Raw genomic sequence first — 18,224 nt, 5'->3', positions numbered from 1 at the left:
ATAGGACATGTCACAAAAGCAGGGTGAAGTTTCCCAGAATCACTTCTATTTCCAGTCAAATGAGAGGCCAGTTTCCTGGGACAAAGTGGAAAAGCGACCAGAATAAAGGTCACTAAAAGCGACCAGAATAAAGGTCACTCACCATCACCATTTACAGTGACGCGAAAATAGGAGGTAAAAACAAAACAAAAGAAACTGCCCAGTAACAGGATTGAACTGTTGACCTTCGCATTACTTAATATAGCCGCTAAGCAATATTAGTACGACGCTCTAACCAGCTGAGCTAACCGGGCTCGGAAGACAATTATGCATTCCGTTGTTGAGTCCTATGTTCATGGGTCTGAATACCTGGTAACAGCAAGTATGATAAACAAGAACACGTTACGGAACGGGGCTTCGCTGTGGAACTTGTCATAGCGCAGAGTTCATTCATTCCAACTCGAGGGGGTTGATTCCATCTAACTACTACATAGGCCCAGGGCAGAAGAGCAAGGTGGCTCTCTAGACCTGCCCAGCACCCTCTATCTCCGCCAGAGCAGGACATCAGCACGTCATTTCGAGACCACCTCCATTGTCAGCCCCAAGTCCTTGTAGAACGCTTCAGAGCTGGGCTTGCGGCCCAGGAACTGCTCAAGCGTGAGCATCTCATCTTGCGAGCCTCCCTTCTCAAGCACCGTGTGTCGATAACGGCGGCCCTGGACGGGATCCATGGGGTTGCTCTTGAAGACGGTGTAAAACATGTCTGTTGAGTACACCTGTGAGGACAGGTAACCGTAGTATCCCGCATCATAACCGCCAATGAGATGCCCGAAAGTGGCCTGCCCATTACCCCAAGTGCTAGATCCTTGTCAGCCAGCTTGCAGGGAAGTTGTGGGTGGGGGTGATCAAGACTTACCTTGGTTCACCCAGAGCCTCTGGGCCCTTGATCTTCGAGATATCAGCTCTCAGTTCGTTGTACAGCTTGCTGACATCCAGTTGCTCCAGCTCGGAGTGGCTCTTGGGCGTGTGCACGGTCATGTCGAAAAGACCAAAGTGCAGCTGCCGCAAGTTGAAAAGAGCGTCGTTGACATGTTTAGTAGCGATGAGCTTCTCAATGAGGTCATCAGGGATCGGATTGCCTGTCTCATAGTGGCTGCTCAGGCTCTTGAGCTGGCTGGGCGTCCAGCACCAATTCTCTAGCATCTGACTGGGAGCCTCGACAAAGTCTCTCACTGTCGATGTGCCGTGGTAGCGTGCATATCGAGTCCGACCAGCCAAGTCGTGGATCCCATGACCCAGTTCGTGGAAGAGAGTGACGACCTCGTCGTGCTTGAGAAGCGAGGGCTTCTTCTCAGTAGGCTTACTGAAATTGCAGACAAGCGCCGTGGCCGGATAGCGCCTTGTGCCGTCCGCTTTCAAAAAGCCCGGCTGCAGGCTGAAGTTGGCTGCGTGACCGTACTTGCCCGGCCTCGGGTGCAAATCCAGGTAGAGATAACCGACAAAACCATCTCCTTCGCTTGCGTCATCCCATACACTGAAGATAATAACGTCTTGATGCCAAGCAATATCTTCAGCGTTTCCGGTAGGGGAGATGCGCTTGCGATCTTCGGGCGTCAGCTCGACGAAGACAAGGCCGAACAATTCCTCGAAGATGCGCAGCATTCCTGCCACAGTCGACTTGAGCGGGAAGTACTCGGCAATGGCGTTTTCGTCGATGCTGTACTCCTGCTCGACCATCATCCTGTCGTAGAAGCGGTGGTCCCAAAGGTAGTAGTTGCCATCAAATGGCAAATTGCGGGCCTCGTGATCCTTCTTCTTCAGTTGGAGGAGATGTTCAATCTCCTTTTCGCCGCCGGCGGCCAGTCGCTGCTTGAGGTCTCCAAGGAAATCGAGCACGGTTTTTGGCGTCTTGGCCATCTTGTCCTCAATACGGAAAGAGGCATGGTCAGGATAGCCGAGCAAGCGAGCAGCCTCATCACGAAGAAGGATGGCTTCCTTGAACAGGGGAACGTTTTGGTTGCACTGGATGCAGTATTAGTACCAGGGATGTCTCACACAATGACAAGGTTTGCGAAAATACCTTGTTTTCGTTTTCGATGAACACTCTCCTGCGAGTCTCTGGATTCTTCGCAAACTTGAGCGTGGGGAAGAGATCCGGGTACTTGAAGGTTAGCCGCAGCTTGCCCTCGTTCTCCCCAGTGCCCTTCTCCAAGGTGTCCAGAACATCCTGGGGGACGCCGTCGAGGTCCTCCTTGGTAAACCAGATGCCATTGTTTTCCTCGTTGAGGTTCTTTTGGAACTCAATTTGGATCTGGCTCAGCCTCTTCTTGATCTCCTTGAACCGATCCCGCTGCGGGCCCTCTGGCAGGCCAAGACCGTTCCTGATGTAGCTCTTCCGCTCCTTCTCCAAGAGCCGCGCACTCTCGACATCCTCCAGGCCAGCGGTCTTGGCCATGGAAGCATCGATCAAACGCTCCCGGTCCTTCTCCAAGCTCTCTGCAAGCCCCGACTTCTTGTACACGGCATCGACCAGGCGGAAGACGTCCTCGCGCATGCTGCACTCGATACCGAACTCATCCATGATCTTCTCGGCTTCGGTGCTCGCGTCGCGTAGGGCGCTGTCCCCGCTGACATATTGGTAGAAGCCCAGGATGCGGGCGCTGAGGGAGCTTTGGTTCTCATCCTCAGCCTGTGGCCGGACGACCGAGTCAAAGGTAGCCGCGGCCGGGTCATCGTCCGGCTTGATGTTGGCCACGAGCGAGTCCAGGAGGGAGCGAGTTCTGTCGCATAGGGCCTTGGCGTCGGCCACGATGCTCTCCTTGGTGCCCGTGAAGAGGGGCGGGGGCTGCGGGGGGTTGGCGTACTTGGCCATATCGATGGAGGGCGGGCGAGTTATGAAAGAAGCTGGAGACGAGAATGTCAGAGTACCCAGCGCTGGGCTGGTCGAGAGAGCACCGTAGCCGCCTCCAAGGGGTTTCTGTTGTAGTCGGCTGTATTTGAGTTGAGTAAAGAAGGTAAGAAAGCGGGGAACAAGCCGTGGGGCAGCCAGGATGACGGTTGCGGTGGAAAAGAGGACAAGGGAGAAGAGCAGCAGGAAAACAACCCGCCGCCGACTCGAGCTCAAAGCAGCCGCCAGGGTGGAGGTCTTCTGGCGGACAGTTGAGGAGCGAGGACAGGATGCAAGAACAGCAGCTTTGCCTGGGTTAGGTACCTATCGCGTGTGGGCACTGGGCAGCGAGATGCACACTAATTGCGGGGAACCTAGGAAGAGGAAGGTGAGACAAGGTCGCCCTGCAGAGCGGCCAGTGGTTTGTCTTGGTACCTGACCAACGAGCGTAGTGGTAAGCTCGTGACGCAAGATAGCTGCAGAAGGAACAAAAGATTCAGAGTCGACGTTGCACAGGTGAGATGCAGGCAGCAATCTTATTTTGACCGAGTTGGAACTGACTTTGGGATCTTCTGAATTATTAGATCAAAGCTGGAACATCAATGGACAGGTTGACGTTTGAGAATAACTACGGCTGGGGCATGTTACAGTAGGTACATACACGTGCTGAGGGGTCGCTGTGTGCGCACGCACGGACTCCAGGATGCGTCCAGACTGTCAGCGGCTTCTACACTACGTCTTGTTGGCGCCTCGAAGTTCAACATCTCATCCTGTTGCATGCAACAATAGAACGAGTTCTACAGAGTATAATGACTTTCGTGTTACCGATATCTACCACATGTATCCTGTCCCAAGTCCCTGAATGGTGCCACAACAGGACCGATCCAGGCCCCCAAATTCAATAACATCGCGCAAGACTCCAACGCCGACCGTCCACCCATGGAAACAATGCAATACCCTCCATAACAACCGTTCCGTAAATTGGCTGTTCTTCCGCAGTCTTCCTCGTCCCAGCATACGGTTGCTGCTTCGTCCCGTCTAGTTCGCAAGGATGGTCCGGACAAGCTCTGATTGGCAAGCGGGTGTCAGCAAACGTACCATCATGGGACCGTATAGAACCATGCCTACCTGTGTAGTTTACCTGACCGGAGCTTGTGTCAACGGCCTTGAGGAGCTCGTCCACCTCTTCTTCGGTCATCTTCTCACCGAGGTTGGTGAGGATGTACTTCAGCTGGCCGACACCGATGAAGCCCGTCATGTCCTTGTCAAACACCTGGAAGCCACGGCAGTATTCCTCTGGCTCGCCGGGGTCGCGGAAACCGCCGGGCCGGTTCAGTACTCGTTGGAACATCTCGAAGTCAACTGATCAAACCAACCGTTAGCAGCTGATTTATCCGGACGGAGACTCCCCGATGACAAAGGCGGCACCACTCCGCATGGTATAACATACAGTCGCCCCCAACACTCTTCTCTAAGTCACGGATCTCGGCCAGGGTCGGGTTCTGACCACAGGCGCGAAGCAGGTCGCCGAGGCTCTCGAGTGCGACGCGGCCATTGCCGCGCTTGTCGAAAAGCGAAAACGCCTCCTTGTAGTTCGTCGAGGCCTGCGAGTCGTACTGGTTAGAAGCCATTGTCTCTGATTTGGGCACCGAAAAAATGCGACTGGCAGATGAAGGGAAAATTCCGCGGAGTAATGAAGAGAATATGTATGTTCGGCTGCGCAGAGCTGTCCTATATGATGCTGGAAAGTGGAAGCGGGAAATTCAAAGAGTTCGATATTGTTGCGGTTTCCCTGCTGTCGCCCATTCCCCGCCCTGTTCTGCTGCTGCACCACACCCGTGCGCTAACAAAAGGAGCATTTTTAGTGGCCGATTGGCCTTGATTTTGTTGACCTAGGCAACCGCGCGGCACAAACTTGGGGCAAGTGGCAAATTGTGAGTTTGGGCGTACTCACCATTTTGATTTTCAATCGCGAAGCGGTGCTGATGAGTCTTGAGGAGAATTCGCAGTTGTAGGGAGGGAAAGGGAAGAAGCGCAAACGAAGATGGAGAGCGGTGACCAAACGACGGGATGTGGAACAGGGCCTGGCCAGTTAAGAAGCGCTGCTGGGACTGGGCGCAAAAGCAACATGGATTGCGGTCTGTGCCTTCATGCACTGCTTGGTTTTTAGCGGTCGTCTCCAGGGGCAACCGCAAATGCCCCGCCAAATGACCTGTCATTGAAAACGGAGATTCCCGTCAAGATAACGTTAGGTCGATAACATACGGATAAAAGCACGGTTTCCCAGGCAAGCTATCCTAACTTCAGCTTGATATCCTTCAAGATGTCTCGCAACTGAAGTGAAGTCACTCATTGAATGGAGATTTTGCAGGTCCCAATCTGGCGTCGATCTGCTTTGTCACAAGGCATGTCGAATTGTCGATACCTCCGTTAGTACTCTTGGCGGGGTCAGAAGTTGATAAGAGTCATAAGACCGCCTAAATAAAGGAGGGCCGAGGAAACCCGCAACTGGAGGCCATCTCTGGAGCGCCTCCCGTTCCTCGTTTGCTGATTATCACATTCGAGCTGCCATCGCACGACTGGGCTGACCCCGTGAAGTGGCTTCCCCGGTCCCCCTGTACGGTACACTACAGGACTTGGACCATATGCGTCTGCTGGGCCGCATTTCACGTTCCGCGACTGCCTTTCCTCCGTCTCGACCTTTGGCTTTCCCCGCAATTCTGTCAGCGACAGCTCCGCTATCTCATCGTCGACAACCAGCCCGGCAACTCTTTGAATCGAGAGCCACACCTACCATGGCGGCCACCGACACGACTATGCAGACATTTTTCCAGTCCCCTAAATTTGCAGTTGTTGGCGCAAGCACTAATACAGCCAAGTTTGGATACAAGGGTTAGTCCCTCAGCATTTCATCGTTGTGCCTTGTCCGTGGCGAGCTTCCATTGCTCCCCGCTCACCCGCCGAGCGAAGCACCTGAAAATGTTCTTTTTGGTCAAGGCTAGCAAGTCCAGGGTGGTTTGGCGATGCTAGCCGTCATCTTCGCCATCACTGTTTACTGATCTTGTTACTGTTCGGCGGCTACCTAGTGTTCAAGTGGTACATTGACCGGCGTCTTCCCGTCACACCCGTCAATCCGAGCGCCAAAGCCATCCAGGTTGGCGATGAGGAGTACCCCACTGTCGGTTCCCTCTCACAGCTGGATAGCCCCAAAGACACCGCCATCTCTATCATCACCCCACCGCCGGTCACCTTGAAGACGCTCCAGGAGGCAAAGAAGCTGGGAATCCCGTCCGTTTTTCTTCAGCCTGGAACATTTGACGATGCTGTCTTGAATTTCGCCCGTGAGAATTTCAAGGCGGTCGTCGCCGGGGAAGGCGGCTGGGGTGGCGAGGGTTGGTGTGTGTTGGTCGATGGAGATCGCGGACTGCGTTCGGCTGGGAAGCTGTGAGGTGAAGTGGACTGTCCTCAACAACGCCTGCTGCGATTCCGTGAGGTGGTTGTTTGAAGGCTAACCCGCAAGTCTGAAGAATGACTCACCCCTCGTGATACATGGGCTCGGGCACTTAGAAAGTTGCGGGCCAGGTGCCTAAATGAATGGGACTGGACTGGATATTGTGTTTGTGTAGCTCATTTTGAGTTTAGGGAGCCGCACGACCCGATCTGAAGACAACCAAAAGCAGACCAGCCAGATATGATTTCAAACTGTGCAAGATTCATGTCTGTCTGTGTCTGCCATCGTTTTGGATTTCAAGCTACTATAATGGTATGCACAGGGCTAGCAGGGGCCCAGGGGCAGGGGGCTGTACGAGCATGCCGAGCGAGAATCGTTGATGTACTGAAAGTCTTAAGATCCCAGGGTCAGAGAGCAAGCGTGGCGTCCCTATCCTATTGTTGTTGGAGGGTACCTAGGAGCTTAGGCTCCCTGGCTCACTGCCTGGGCTCTTCAGGCTCCGGGATGAGAAACAGAGTTTCACTGTCCTCGAGTGCTCCAATAAACCAAGACTATGACCAAGTATGCAAAGAGTTTAGACACTCCAACCCAGCAAGCTTATATGATTCAGTAATCTTCTCGATGATTTCTTGGTTCTTACTAGGTCCTAGGGTTGTGACTGCAAACCTAAGGTGTCACCACAGCTGTCAGTTCCAGATATGTGCTACGAAGGTATAACTGCACCTCAGCCCTTTATGTAGCCATCGGCTAAGAAGCGTAAGATCATCCTGCTGAACCTAGCATGGATAGCAAGGAACTTAGCAGTCTTTCGCAATGTATAGTACTTTAAGTGATAGCCTAGGTAATTTATCAAGGTCTGCTATAATCGTGGTGTACGTACTGCGGTGCACACACCCTGATTGTAATAGGACGCTGTATGGAGGTATGTACCGCCCTGCGCCCGCGGTAGTTGCTGCCCTTTTTGAGCTGTCACAGGCGCCCCCAGCAGGCCCTTGGCTCTAGCCCACAGCTAAGCTTCTCGCTTAGGTATCCCCAGCACGGGCCACCGGTCCAATTCAGTCCTAGATTTTTTGTTTCAAAATCAATTTCATCCAAACGCGGTACCCAACGCGCTCACGGGCAATAGATAACGACCACGCGTACCTAACTCCCGTCTCAAAATCCATCCACATCGGCAATTTCCTCCTATACGATGAGCCTTAGTTCTCGCAGCTCGGAGCTTGATTGAGCCCTTTCTGAACAAAATTGGCGAGATAGGGCAAGGCCTGGGGTTTGGCATATCAAGGTGTGTAGCTCTCTCTTGTGGGTGTACGGAATGAAATCATTGCAATATCTCCGTTGAAACAGCAAGCACAATCAATCATCAGGTCGAATGATTGACCGCGAATTTCTATTGGTCTAGACGTGGTGGCGGATTACAAACGCGAGTTGCAATGGCAGACGTTTGCTAAGCCGGCTTCAAACGCTGCCCACAGCGGCAATTCCGCCTCCAAGGCCGAATGCTAGTCAAGCTACCGTGGATCTCACTGCCGTCGACCGCACTACTGTGGATCTCACCACTGCTGTAAATCACTTCAACCACACAGCAAGTACTGGTTCGGTAAAAAGCGATACTGCCATCAGCAGCGAATCACCCGGTGGCTCAGCACAAACTCCAGCCGCCCCGGCTCCAGCGGATCAGCAGGCGGCATCGAAACCAGTTTTCAAGATGAAGCGCAGTGGGGACGCCATCTACCCTGTCACTCCCGTATCATACCCGCCAGGTCCAACAGCTATTAAGCCGACCGTAGTAACCCTCACCCCCGATGTCGACTCGCAGTCGGAGCCGGAGCCGGAGCCGGAGCCAGCAAAAATCATCAGCGACCTGTCTCTACCTGGCCCCCAATCTACTCCCCAAAACCTCACAGTGCCGTCTCCTGAGATTGAAGTTGACTTGAGTCGCTCTGCAAAGGCATCCAGTAAGGCTGGCAATGGAAAGGGGTACAAATACTCTGAAGAGAGGCGAAGGAGAATCAGTGAGCAAGTACGCCGTATGTCGCTTCCCTTTTATTTTGTCTATCTCTGATTTCTCCAAATGTTGTAGCTTCTAATCAAATGCAGAGCGATGGGCATCTGGTGCGATGGACCACGTTCACCAGAAACGGATGGAGACCCTGAGACGGAGGGGCCAGCTTGAGACCCCCAAAAAGCCCAAACAACACCATGCTAGAGCACGATCCCCATTCCTGAAGAACTTGGCACGTTCGCTTCAGAAGGGATTTGACAGCATGTTTGAAGCGCACTCTGAACGAGATCGAACGTCGGCATCCAGCCTCACTCCTTCAGACGTGAATATGATGGATCTTGACCAGACCAGGCACGAATCCGACAGTGACGACGACTCTGAAGCGGCCGAGTGGCCCAGCGGTACACCAGAGCCAATGGGTGACGGAGAAGACATGTGGAGCTACCTCCAGCCTCACCTGGTTGTACACAAGGGGCCTGTGATCCCATCAACTGGATGGGTCAGCCACCTCCTTAGGCTTCCTCGAGTTCGCGAACTTGACTGGAACACACCTTGGCTTGCTATGAATCCGTTCAAGGATTCACAACCGAGAGATATCTCAGCTCTGATCATCCAAATGACTGGAGATCCTGCGCCGAGTGCGTGCAAAAGGTGCCGGGACCTGAAAGGGCCATTTACATCTTGCATCATGATATCACAGAATGCCCCAACGGAACCTCTGAGGACTATTCTTGGCTGTGCCAATTGCTATTACCATGGAACGGTGAGTGTTTACATCTCTATAACCAGTGTTAACTGGGGCCGCCTTCAAAGACAGGGTTGATTGCCCAAGTTGCCCGGATTCCTCCCAGTGCTCTGCAGGGAATTGAACACGACTAACATAACTGACTGCAGCAAAACTACTGCTCCCACAGAACCTGGAGCAACGAAAGGGCGAACGAAATCTTGAGCGGCAGGGTTGGGATCGCCGAAATGGATACATCAACCAGCTCAGAGGATACGGGGCATGACGAGACTCCCGACGAGTATGATTCCAGCGTAAACGCCTTCCGTGGTGAGGCCATGGAGTCTGTGACTGGCGGAACCGCCGCCGTCACACCCCCAAGCGATTCTCCGGCCGGTTTCAAGGAGGCAGAGCCCGGTAGGCCATATAACATGTGGCGAGGTGAGAGAAACATCGTATTGCCCAAGCTCTCACCCCTGACAGGATGGCGGCAGATAAACACGGTAATCTTCAGGGCCTATACGGTGCTCTACTCCCAGCTGGCTACCAGCTCGATAAAACCGTTCCTGGCAGGCCATGGGTTTGCCCCGTCCGCACTTGCCGGAAGGCACTCCGCAAGCCGCCGGATCTGGGTTTCCATTTCGTGGTACGTTACACAAACCAAAGCCCCATAACGATTTCTTTTCGGCTTATAGGTGATCTTCAGCGTGTTCATTTTGCTGCGCTATTACATGACAACGGTGATGGAACCTTCTCAGTGAAGGGAGTCTACAAATCGAAAGAGAACAACGTAGGTCCGGGTGGCAAGATTTGGTCCCCCTCGCCTCCTGTTGTGGTCTCCCGAGAGCAAGCTGCCTACCGCAACAGCTCCCTTTCGAAGGTCCATTACCCCAGTGATTCGGCCGATACTCCCGAAAGCGGTGTCGAGAAGCAAACCATGCCAGAATCTGAAAAGGATACGATTATGAAAAGTTCAGGAGACGTCTGGGCTTACATTCGACCATTCTTGAAGCCGAAGTTTCCGGAAAACCAGGTTCCGGAAAACCCAGTGTTAAAGCAGCTCCTGACCCTACCACGGCGGCGCGATCCTGTGATGAATAACCGTCCCGGGAAGGGGGGGTTCCACGTGGGAGACATCAGGGATGTAATCGCGCTGGCCATTCAAGTCACCGGCGTACCTGTCGCGAATGCCTGTCGCTACTGCGCACAGCAACATGGCCCCTTTAAAGGGTGCATAGTGCTGGGGTCCTTTGCGCCTGCAGAGGCGCGGATGCGCTACCCATGCTGCGGGAACTGCGCGTATCAGGGCAAGAAGAGCAAGTGCTCACTGGTAACCTCCCGTACCGAGCAATATGACTTGCAAGACGCCGGAACCGCAGACGCCGGGACTTCAGACGCTGGGCGGTCTGCAAGCGAGGTCGTTGATTCCCACGAGAACCACTTGGGAGTTGCCGGGACAGCCCGCAACGCAACCAACGGCTCAGCGAACAGACGGGCCGTACTTACTCGGGCTTCGTCTTCGTTTTCATCGATCCCGCGTGAGGACCTCCTCGAGATGGAAGAGTGGGAAGTTGCTCCGGGCCGGATCCGAGAGGTCGCGGTTGCTGATGCCGAGAGTGAGTTTCACCCTTTTTGCCATTATATCTGCTTGGTTGCTCTTCCCGAAAGGTTAGGACCTAACCTTTGTTGATTTGCAGACATCGCCTTCTCAAAAGCCTACCTTTCCACCAATCAGGTTGTCCCTGTCTGTGAAGACGTCTCTTTTCACGTTGACACCGTCACCAGTGGCCAGACGCTCCAGCTGGAGGCAGACCCCGACAAGATGCGGATCTGCTCGGTCGCGACGGGCAAGGTGCGGGTCAAGATCGGAGAGCAGCCCGAGTTTGTCATGGGCCCGCACGGCCTGTTCAGAGTCAAACCGGGTACTGCATGCAGCATCAGGAACCAGAGGTACACTGATGCGGTGATCCATACGACGATGCTGGAGGGATTTATGTGAGGGGTGTGGAAGCGGAATCTAGATGGTGATTCGGGGGGTTCGTCAAGGGGCACTGGCATAATCGGAATCTCGGATCCTCAATCGATATTGGGCTCGCCGTGGTTTTTTCAGCTGCTCTAGAGTACTGCCGCTGGGCCATAGACCGGTCGCCGCCGGGCTACAGTTAGCTTCGAGGGTTGATTTGATTTAGCTTGCTTTGATTTGAGATATCTGCAGACTCTATCTGCATTCCTCGCCGATCTGGGCGAACCTAGGACTATGAGTCCTAAAGATACGGTAGGCCAACAACGGCAGAGCTAGGCCATAATATTGAGACTCTTGATACAGGAATCTTGGAATCAACATCTTGGCCTCTTCCCGTGTTCCTGTCCTTGCAACCTGAGCCGTCACATGAACCTCAAATTGAAGGTACTCCCACATGCCCCTGATTGACGAAATCGGTGGTTGTATCCCAGATCTATGTTAGTTAACGGGGGGCTAGTTGGTCGCGGGGGAGCATTTACTCCAGGAACAAGGGGCAACAATATTTGCATGACATCATCAACGGTCACCAAGACAGCAATCGACCTCGCCTCCTGCGGGTTCATTCCGCCACCTACCTGGAAAACATCTATATAAACAGATATTCCTGGAACGATTGGCTATTCTTCCTTTGAGCAGCCATTCTATCATTTCCAAAACCAATAATCCCCCCCGAATCAAATCCATCGAGCTATCTACTATCCAAGGCCATACCTTCCACATCACACGAATATCACAATGAACCCATCATCGAGGACACACCCCCAAGACTCGCACGTCGGCCCCAAGTCTACAGGCGGCAAGGCGTCCGACGTCACGACCCCCGCCAACGCAAATCTGGGCCACGACAAGCCCGGCGTTTTCGACGCCCAGGGCGCGGTCGGCAAGCAATTCACACGTATGTCACTTTAACGTTGTTTTCTTCCTATACTCTGTCAAGATCAAGCATGAAGAATCATAGATTGATCCATGGTAACAATGGTGGAAACAGCCGAAGGAGCGATTGGCGGCATGGCACAAAAGGTCGGCGGGCCCATGGACAAGGAGGGCATGATTGGCAAGCAGTTTACCGAGCAAGGAAGCATTGGCGGAACGGTGCAGAACATGATGGGCGGGACGAGCAAGAAGTCGAATTAAGCTGAACCAGGCTCGCTTTGCTAAATTGTATATTTTGGGATGCGGTGTTGGATGTCTGGCGGCCATGGATTGATGGATGTGTGTCCCATGTTCAGGCAATCTTAGGAAACTACCTATACCATATACTGGAGATCTTACATCGACATATACATACACCATAGAGACGTGGCCGCGTCCCGAAGGAACCGTGGGAGTTGCCCTGGTGTGGCAACTGAAGAGTATCCCCGGCCGCGTTGTAAAGTTCTGATACTGTACTACTCCAAATCTCAAGAACCGCTACGCTGGCGCCGTAAGGTATGTAACGGGTTGAACCTTTCCAAGCCCGGAGTGCCTTGAAAGGTAGTCGGCTTTCTCATTTAAGGGTATACGATTATGTAAGTATAGCCCTGTGACGGATGTTCAACAACCCTGTTGAGATAGACTCAAGAGGAGACACGAAGCTCGGGGTTCATGTAATTCACGGCATCCTTGACCTGTCGCATCGATTTTACGTACGTAAGGCAGCGGTAGACATTCATAGTACAAGGTACATACATTATGAGGTAGTCCAATCACCAAGCAGACCGATGTACTTCAGTTCTATCTCCTTTTCCAAACCAACGGGGCCCTTTCTGGGTGCAACATCTGCAGTAACAGAACCATTGCCGAGTCCGTCTCGATCTGGTTCAACACCCTTTTGCATGCGGCGCGCAGACTCCCGCGGTCAACATCGAGAAGCACCGGTTCAACATACCACTCCCGGAACAGGACGGCCATCGTGGCAACAAACTCGACCTGAGAGAACTTTCTGCCCGGGCAATCGCGTGCGCCTTCTGACCAGCCAAGAAAGGTTCCCTTTTTGGGAGCCAAGAATACCTCATCGTCCATTGCTCCGCTTGCACCGGGCGTCACCCAGCGCGAGGGTTTCCAGTCGAGAGAGTCGGAACCCCAGTGTTTTGGATCCGTGTGCACCGCAGAGTAACTGGGGATAACCATTGTGTTGGGTGGGAGAATTAACGTCTTGTCTCCCACAGAAAGCGTCTGCGACTGCGCGCCAGTCCACTTGGCCACGGGCACAGGCGTATAGAGCCTGAGAGTTTCATACATGACGGCGAGAGCGCGTTTCAGACGGGGAAAATCGCTGGCGTAGTGCCATTCGTTCGGAGGGCGGTTGCCCAAAACATGGCGGAGCTCCTCGAAGACCCAGTCCTGTACTTCTCGGTGCGCAGCCAGAAAATAGAGGGAGAAAGTAAAGGTATGAGCGGTTGTGTCGTGGCCAGCAAAGTTAAGGACGAACATGTTCCCATAGATCTCTTGTTCGGTGAGGCCGGGGCCAAGAGCACCAGATGAAGTCTTTGCCTCATCTTGCGAGGCCCGAACCAAAGATTTCATAAGGTTGTGGTCCCCGGGCATTGAAGAGGACGATGACGATGATGCCTTCTTTTCATCCTCATACGTCTCGGTCATGTATCTTTGAAAGGAGGCGCAAGCCTCTTGCAGGCGCTGCAGCTTGCGGGGCAGCCACGGCTTCCAATCGGCCAGAAATCTCGGGCCCAGGGCCATGATCAGGATACAGTTTTCGAGGATTAGCTGCAAAGATTCCTTATAGTTTGTCGATGTCTGGTTCTTCTGTCTGTCGTCATGGCCTTTAAACTTGAATGATTTGCCAAACCCGGCGCGGGACAGCACATGAAGCGAAAGCGTGCGGGTGTCTGGTGCGATGGAATCGACTGACGGCTTTGATGCCCAGTATTGGATCATGTCGCGCGCCAAAACGGTGCTCTCGGACCAGACAATCTCGTTGTTCTGCTCCGTAAAGCACGTTCCAATGAGCTTCCGCTGCATCTTCCATTGCGGCCCGTCCACCTGCACTCAGTCAGCCAACCTTGGCCAGAGGCATAAGAAAAGGAGAGACGATATCTCACAGTTGACACATTGGGTCCAAAGACGTTGAGGACTTCTATATATAGCATTCTAGTTAGTCTTCCTGTAGTCTCCGAGAATAACAGAGGTGATAGGACAGCTGGAATTCTTACCGGTGAGCTCAAGACAGCGAGGGAAATCAGTCCTACGGCGGAAGACATCCATCAGAGCATCCGGGTTGGCGATGTACACCCAGGTCCTTCCCGGAGTAACCAGGGCGAACACGTCGCCAAGCTCATGGTGAGAGAAGTATCTCTCGCGCAACTCCCATCCTCGATAGTTGTGCCTGACGAAACTGGAGTTGCGCAGAGAAGGCACCAGCTGCGTGATAATGGAGAGTATCTTTCGATCGAGAAGCATCCAAATCGGGTTGGTGTGGTCGATAGGTATGACACGGAGGGGGACGCCAAGCTTATGAGCGGCGGCGTAGTTTCGCAGGAGGCAGACGCCCCAGTAGAGCGTCAACGAAACTGCTACTACCACCCATGCAGTGCAGACGATGACAGCGAGTTGGACCATGCTACGTATCTCTCGGTCTAGGTGCGGATTCTACAGAATGAGCGAGTGTGGCAAAAAAACAAGGAAAAAAAGATGGGGAAGGAGGGAGGGGGAAGCAGCCGAGGGAGGAAGAGCGGACGAGACCAATCTAACATGTTGCGACCGCGCCGCGGCCAGTGGGAGGGTTCAAGGTGCCAACATGCCGCCTGCAAAGTGCAAAGCGGGATGTTGCTAGACAAGACGTTTTATTGTTATTCTCGGTGAATCACTGCCAAGGGCGAGAACGGTCCAGCCGCAGGGCCCCCAGGTGGTATCGCAGGTGGCACGACAAATTCAGATCAGTCCCGGGCCGTCTTTCCCAACATTTGAACACAGTGTGTTGGGACTGTGACAGTCTGCAGTAGTATGTCACTGGCAGTCAGGCCAAAAAAACTACTACCGGTAGTAGGTACCTACCTTAAGGCACTTACCTGCCTAAGGTAGGTAGGAAGTGAAGCCGAACACCCCTCTCTGCCGAACGTACTGTTGGTGGTACAGGTGTAGGGTGCCTACGTCTATCTACAGTAGCCTTATGCAGTTGGAACTTGGGACGGGAGCGGCTAATTTGCAGGGCGGGCCGCGGGCGGGTAGTAGGCTACCCTACGCTAGACAACCGTTGCTAGGACCTCTGGAAGCCCGCCAATGACAAAACAGCACTAAACGTCGTTGGTGCAGTAAGCCATCAAGAATGCAGCACACAGGTCAGGAACCATCACCCTGGACGACATCACGATGCAGAAGACAGGCGGCGTACCATTTGTCGCACTCAGGCAACGTTATGCGAGTCTGAATTGGCAATGGACGGCATGGTTAATGTTCATTGTTCTTTGGTTTTCCATAATCTCACTTCTGTGTAATTAGAATCATTCCACCCTGGCAGTTGGCAGTTTGGCACCCTCCTAGGAGTAGGGCCTCTCTCAGTTCCCTCCCTTTCGTGTCATCCCCCCTTTCCACACTCCTTACCTTGGTTTGTCCACCTTTCTCTCCTCTTAATGAGAGACATTTGGACTGCCAGTCTTTAGACGTAGCAACTCTAGTGCCATCGACTGACCATGGCAGCAAACAAGGAGTCGGATCCCGCCGTCCCCGCAATCCAGCTTTCCCCCTCGGGCGAACACCAGGCGCCCACAGGTGACAGCATATACCTTGTATCATGGCGCCTGGCAGTTGTAATTCTCGCTCTTTGCTTTGGTATCTTCTTGTTCGGCCTTGATACAACTATTCTCGGCACCGCGATCCCCGAAATCACGACAGAATTCCAGTCACTGTCGGACGTGTCCTGGTACGGCTCGGCGTATCTTCTGGCTGTAACAGCCTTTCAACCACTATTCGGCAGTCTCTACAAGTTCTTCAGCGCCAAGATAACCTACCTGATATCTCTGTTGATTTTTGAGGCAGGCTCCGCTGTGTGTGCCGCCGCCCCCAGGTCCGCAGTGCTTGTCTTCGGCCGTGCGCTGCTGGGACTCGGGGCGGCTGGCCTCCTGCAGGGAGCTCTCGCAATCATTGGATACGTGGTTCCTCTTGCAAAGGTGCCAATGTATCAAGGAGTCGTCGTCAGCGCAATAGGTATCAGCGTGTGTGTATCAGTCCTGTTGTTGGCGGCGCTCTAACTCAGTATGCGCATTGGCGTAAGCACACCGATCTGCATGTGTCAATCACGGAAACTTCGAGCTAACTGAAGACTTTGTGTTAGGCTGGTGCTTCTTGATGTGAGTACTATATCATCCGCTACAAAAGCCTGGGTTCTGCATGGAGTACCTGCTCACCACTCAAACCCCTTTGGCTGGCCCTGGTGACAGAAACATTCCTGTTGGACTCTGCGTTGTACTTGCTATACTCTTGCTCGTACCTATTCAGCAGCCTTTGAACAAGGCCAACAGGGCTTTGCCGCTCAGGGAAAAACTTCGACATATGGATGCCTTAGGAACCATTCCGTTTATCGGAGCCGTCTGCTGTCTCCTTCTCGTCTTGACTTGGGGTGGCGAGAAATACCCCTGGAATGATCAACGATGTGTCGGTCTGCTCGTCGGCTTTGGCCTCCTCACGGTTGCTTTCTGCTTCTGGTTGTGGAAGCAAGGCGAGGTTGCTATCATCCCTCTTCGCGTTCTCCGGCAGCGGTCCATCTACACGGGGGCGCTTGTGCTCTTCGGACTGGGAATGTCAAACCAAACCTACAGCTACTACCTGCCCATCTTTTTCCAGTCCGCCCAGGGGGTATCTACTACAGAGAGCGGCATTAGATTCATTGCACTCGTCGTTCCTCAAATTGTTAGCTTGGTTATTGTTGGAGCTATAGTGACAAAATGGGGCTACTTTGTTAGTTTCTCAGTTCTTCCAAGGTATTCCCCCTTCTCAAATTATCGATTGCTAACTTCTCTCGTGCCTGGTCCAGGTCCCGTTCATCCTCGCTGGCATTATCATTACCAGCATTGGTTCTGGCCTCTTGACGCTCATTACGATCAACACTACTACCACGGAGTGGGCGAGTTTCTTGGTTCTATGTGGTTTGGGCATGGGAATGGCCCAACAGCTTCCCTATACGGCTATACAAGCAACGCTTGAGTAAGTTAAGCAGCTCATCAAACCAGATCGTCGGCCTCCTAATACTAATGGACTCACAGCCCGATTGACATACCGACTGGTAATGGTAATGTTAGCCCCTAATCAGCTCCTTATCGACAGATGTGACTAGCTTGAACTATTTGCCAGATACTTACACATTTGCTGGCAGCAATTGCAGTTTTTTCATATTAACTCGGAGGGTATGTCCGCCCACAGGCCTAGTTCAACATCGTCTGAACTAACCCGAAACGTGCATGTCGATATAGAGCCCTTGGATTGGCCATCGGCTAGAACCTCCTGATCTGGAAGCTCAGATCGGCCGTGCCTAGATTCACGGCCGAAGTCGCTCCCGACCAGGTGATAGCCGTCGGAGCCACCGGACTCGAGTTACTCGCTCCATCTCCTGTGGTCCTTGACGCTCTGCGTCGGGCGTATGCTGAATCTGTACTCCCCACGTTCATTCTCGCGCTCGTGGCGGCTTGTTTCGCGTTCCCGCCTGCTTGTGGGATGGAGCGTGTGAATATCAAACACGTTGCCGAGGAGAGAAGACTCAAGCTGAAGGCTGATCACGATGGCAGCGAAAGACAAGGCGAGGAGAAGGAGAAGGCACGCTCTACAGTAGGGGAGGTGTGATTAGGAAATGTTCTCCGTCTTGCGGCCTCCTTTATCCCGGCGTGTGCCTCCCAATTGCAGTTTGCCATAAGTGGAATGGACTGAGAGGTGGATAACTGGGACATACGTGACGTTCTCTAGCCTTGTAGATATACCTTAGGCACTGCAGTTTATCACTAAGATTATACCGTATCTTGTGATCATGGGTTAAGACCTCGTGTCATGCGTGGGCAGTTCGTTGCTTCTCCGTCTCTCAACTGAAGGGTTTGTATGTACGCTACAAACAGCCATTTACACTGCTAAAAGCCCTGGACTCTCCCGGTTAAACGACTCTAGACTTAGGATGTAGTACATTGCCGTACTATTCCTGCTGTTCCTTAAGGAGTGCCCTCTAATCTTCCCCGGGGG

At 53.1% G+C, this 18,224-nt stretch overlaps 6 protein-coding genes and 1 non-coding gene across 7 annotated transcripts; 4 read left to right on the top strand and 3 right to left on the bottom strand.

Annotated features, from left to right (window-relative positions):
• Nucleotides 1–196: 196 nt before the first annotated feature.
• Nucleotides 197–293, bottom strand: N656DRAFT_t116. Its single transcript has one exon. It is a non-coding gene; the product is annotated as a tRNA-Ile (tRNA).
• Nucleotides 294–551: 258 nt separating this feature from the next.
• N656DRAFT_770750 (zincin) lies at nt 552–4,497 on the bottom strand (the record flags this gene model as incomplete). Its single annotated transcript, XM_064813797.1, has 6 exons — nt 552–837; nt 896–2,001; nt 2,060–2,969; nt 3,560–3,636; nt 4,008–4,228; nt 4,317–4,497. 6 exons carry the CDS (start codon nt 4,495–4,497, stop codon nt 552–554), a joined length of 2,781 nt encoding a protein of 926 aa, XP_064667304.1.
• A 1,164-nt stretch (nt 4,498–5,661) lies between these two features.
• N656DRAFT_715278 (NAD(P)-binding protein) lies at nt 5,662–6,314 on the top strand (the record flags this gene model as incomplete). Its single annotated transcript, XM_064812034.1, has 2 exons — nt 5,662–5,758; nt 5,953–6,314. 2 exons carry the CDS (start codon nt 5,662–5,664, stop codon nt 6,312–6,314), a joined length of 459 nt encoding a protein of 152 aa, XP_064667303.1.
• A 1,497-nt stretch (nt 6,315–7,811) lies between these two features.
• On the top strand, nt 7,812–11,155 carry N656DRAFT_317347 (uncharacterized protein). Its single transcript, XM_064809222.1, has 6 exons — nt 7,812–8,347; nt 8,418–9,085; nt 9,217–9,487; nt 9,541–9,689; nt 9,753–10,662; nt 10,744–11,155. The coding sequence occupies exons 1-6, from the start codon at nt 8,026–8,028 to the stop codon at nt 11,043–11,045; spliced, it is 2,622 nt and encodes an 873-aa protein (XP_064667302.1). The 5' UTR covers nt 7,812–8,025; the 3' UTR covers nt 11,046–11,155.
• Nucleotides 11,156–11,804: 649 nt separating this feature from the next.
• On the top strand, nt 11,805–12,203 carry N656DRAFT_800644 (uncharacterized protein; the record flags this gene model as incomplete). The annotated part of the gene is made up of 2 exons (XM_064818031.1): nt 11,805–11,964; nt 12,058–12,203. The coding sequence occupies 2 exons, from the start codon at nt 11,805–11,807 to the stop codon at nt 12,201–12,203; spliced, it is 306 nt and encodes a 101-aa protein (XP_064667301.1).
• Nucleotides 12,204–12,600: 397 nt separating this feature from the next.
• Nucleotides 12,601–14,802, bottom strand: N656DRAFT_782563 (putative cytochrome P450). Its single transcript, XM_064815786.1, has 3 exons — nt 14,207–14,802; nt 14,108–14,142; nt 12,601–14,048 (listed from the first exon to the last, which is right to left on the bottom strand). Exons 1-3 carry the CDS (start codon nt 14,622–14,624, stop codon nt 12,783–12,785), a joined length of 1,719 nt encoding a protein of 572 aa, XP_064667300.1. The 5' UTR covers nt 14,625–14,802; the 3' UTR covers nt 12,601–12,782.
• An 892-nt stretch (nt 14,803–15,694) lies between these two features.
• Nucleotides 15,695–17,837, top strand: N656DRAFT_838876 (MFS general substrate transporter; the record flags this gene model as incomplete). The annotated part of the gene is made up of 5 exons (XM_064818882.1): nt 15,695–16,179; nt 16,209–16,256; nt 16,442–16,958; nt 17,035–17,204; nt 17,519–17,837. The coding sequence occupies 5 exons, from the start codon at nt 15,695–15,697 to the stop codon at nt 17,835–17,837; spliced, it is 1,539 nt and encodes a 512-aa protein (XP_064667299.1).
• Between the last annotated feature and the right edge of the window lie 387 nt (nt 17,838–18,224).

This window comes from Canariomyces notabilis (assembly GCF_033297395.1).
Source record: "Canariomyces notabilis strain CBS 508.74 unplaced genomic scaffold N656scaffold_23, whole genome shotgun sequence".
NCBI classification, from domain to species: domain Eukaryota; kingdom Fungi; phylum Ascomycota; class Sordariomycetes; order Sordariales; family Chaetomiaceae; genus Canariomyces; species Canariomyces notabilis.
Note: the sequence above shows the minus strand (reverse complement) of the source record. Positions and strands in the feature narration are given on the sequence as shown.

Coding starts and splice junctions, on each gene's coding strand:
- N656DRAFT_317347 (XM_064809222.1), top strand. CDS start 8,026: ATGAAGCGCAGTGGGGACGCCATCTACCCTGTCACTCCCGTATCATAC. Junction 9,086..9,216: donor ATTGCTATTACCATGGAACG/GTGAGTGTTTAC, acceptor AACTGACTGCAG/CAAAACTACTGCTCCCACAG. Junction 10,663..10,743: donor CGCGGTTGCTGATGCCGAGA/GTGAGTTTCACC, acceptor GTTGATTTGCAG/ACATCGCCTTCTCAAAAGCC.
- N656DRAFT_782563 (XM_064815786.1), bottom strand. CDS start 14,624: ATGGTCCAACTCGCTGTCATCGTCTGCACTGCATGGGTGGTAGTAGCA. Junction 14,143..14,206: donor GCTCACCGGTAAGAATTCCA/GCTGTCCTATCA, acceptor TGCTATATATAG/AAGTCCTCAACGTCTTTGGA. Junction 14,049..14,107: donor TTGGACCCAATGTGTCAACT/GTGAGATATCGT, acceptor GACTGAGTGCAG/GTGGACGGGCCGCAATGGAA.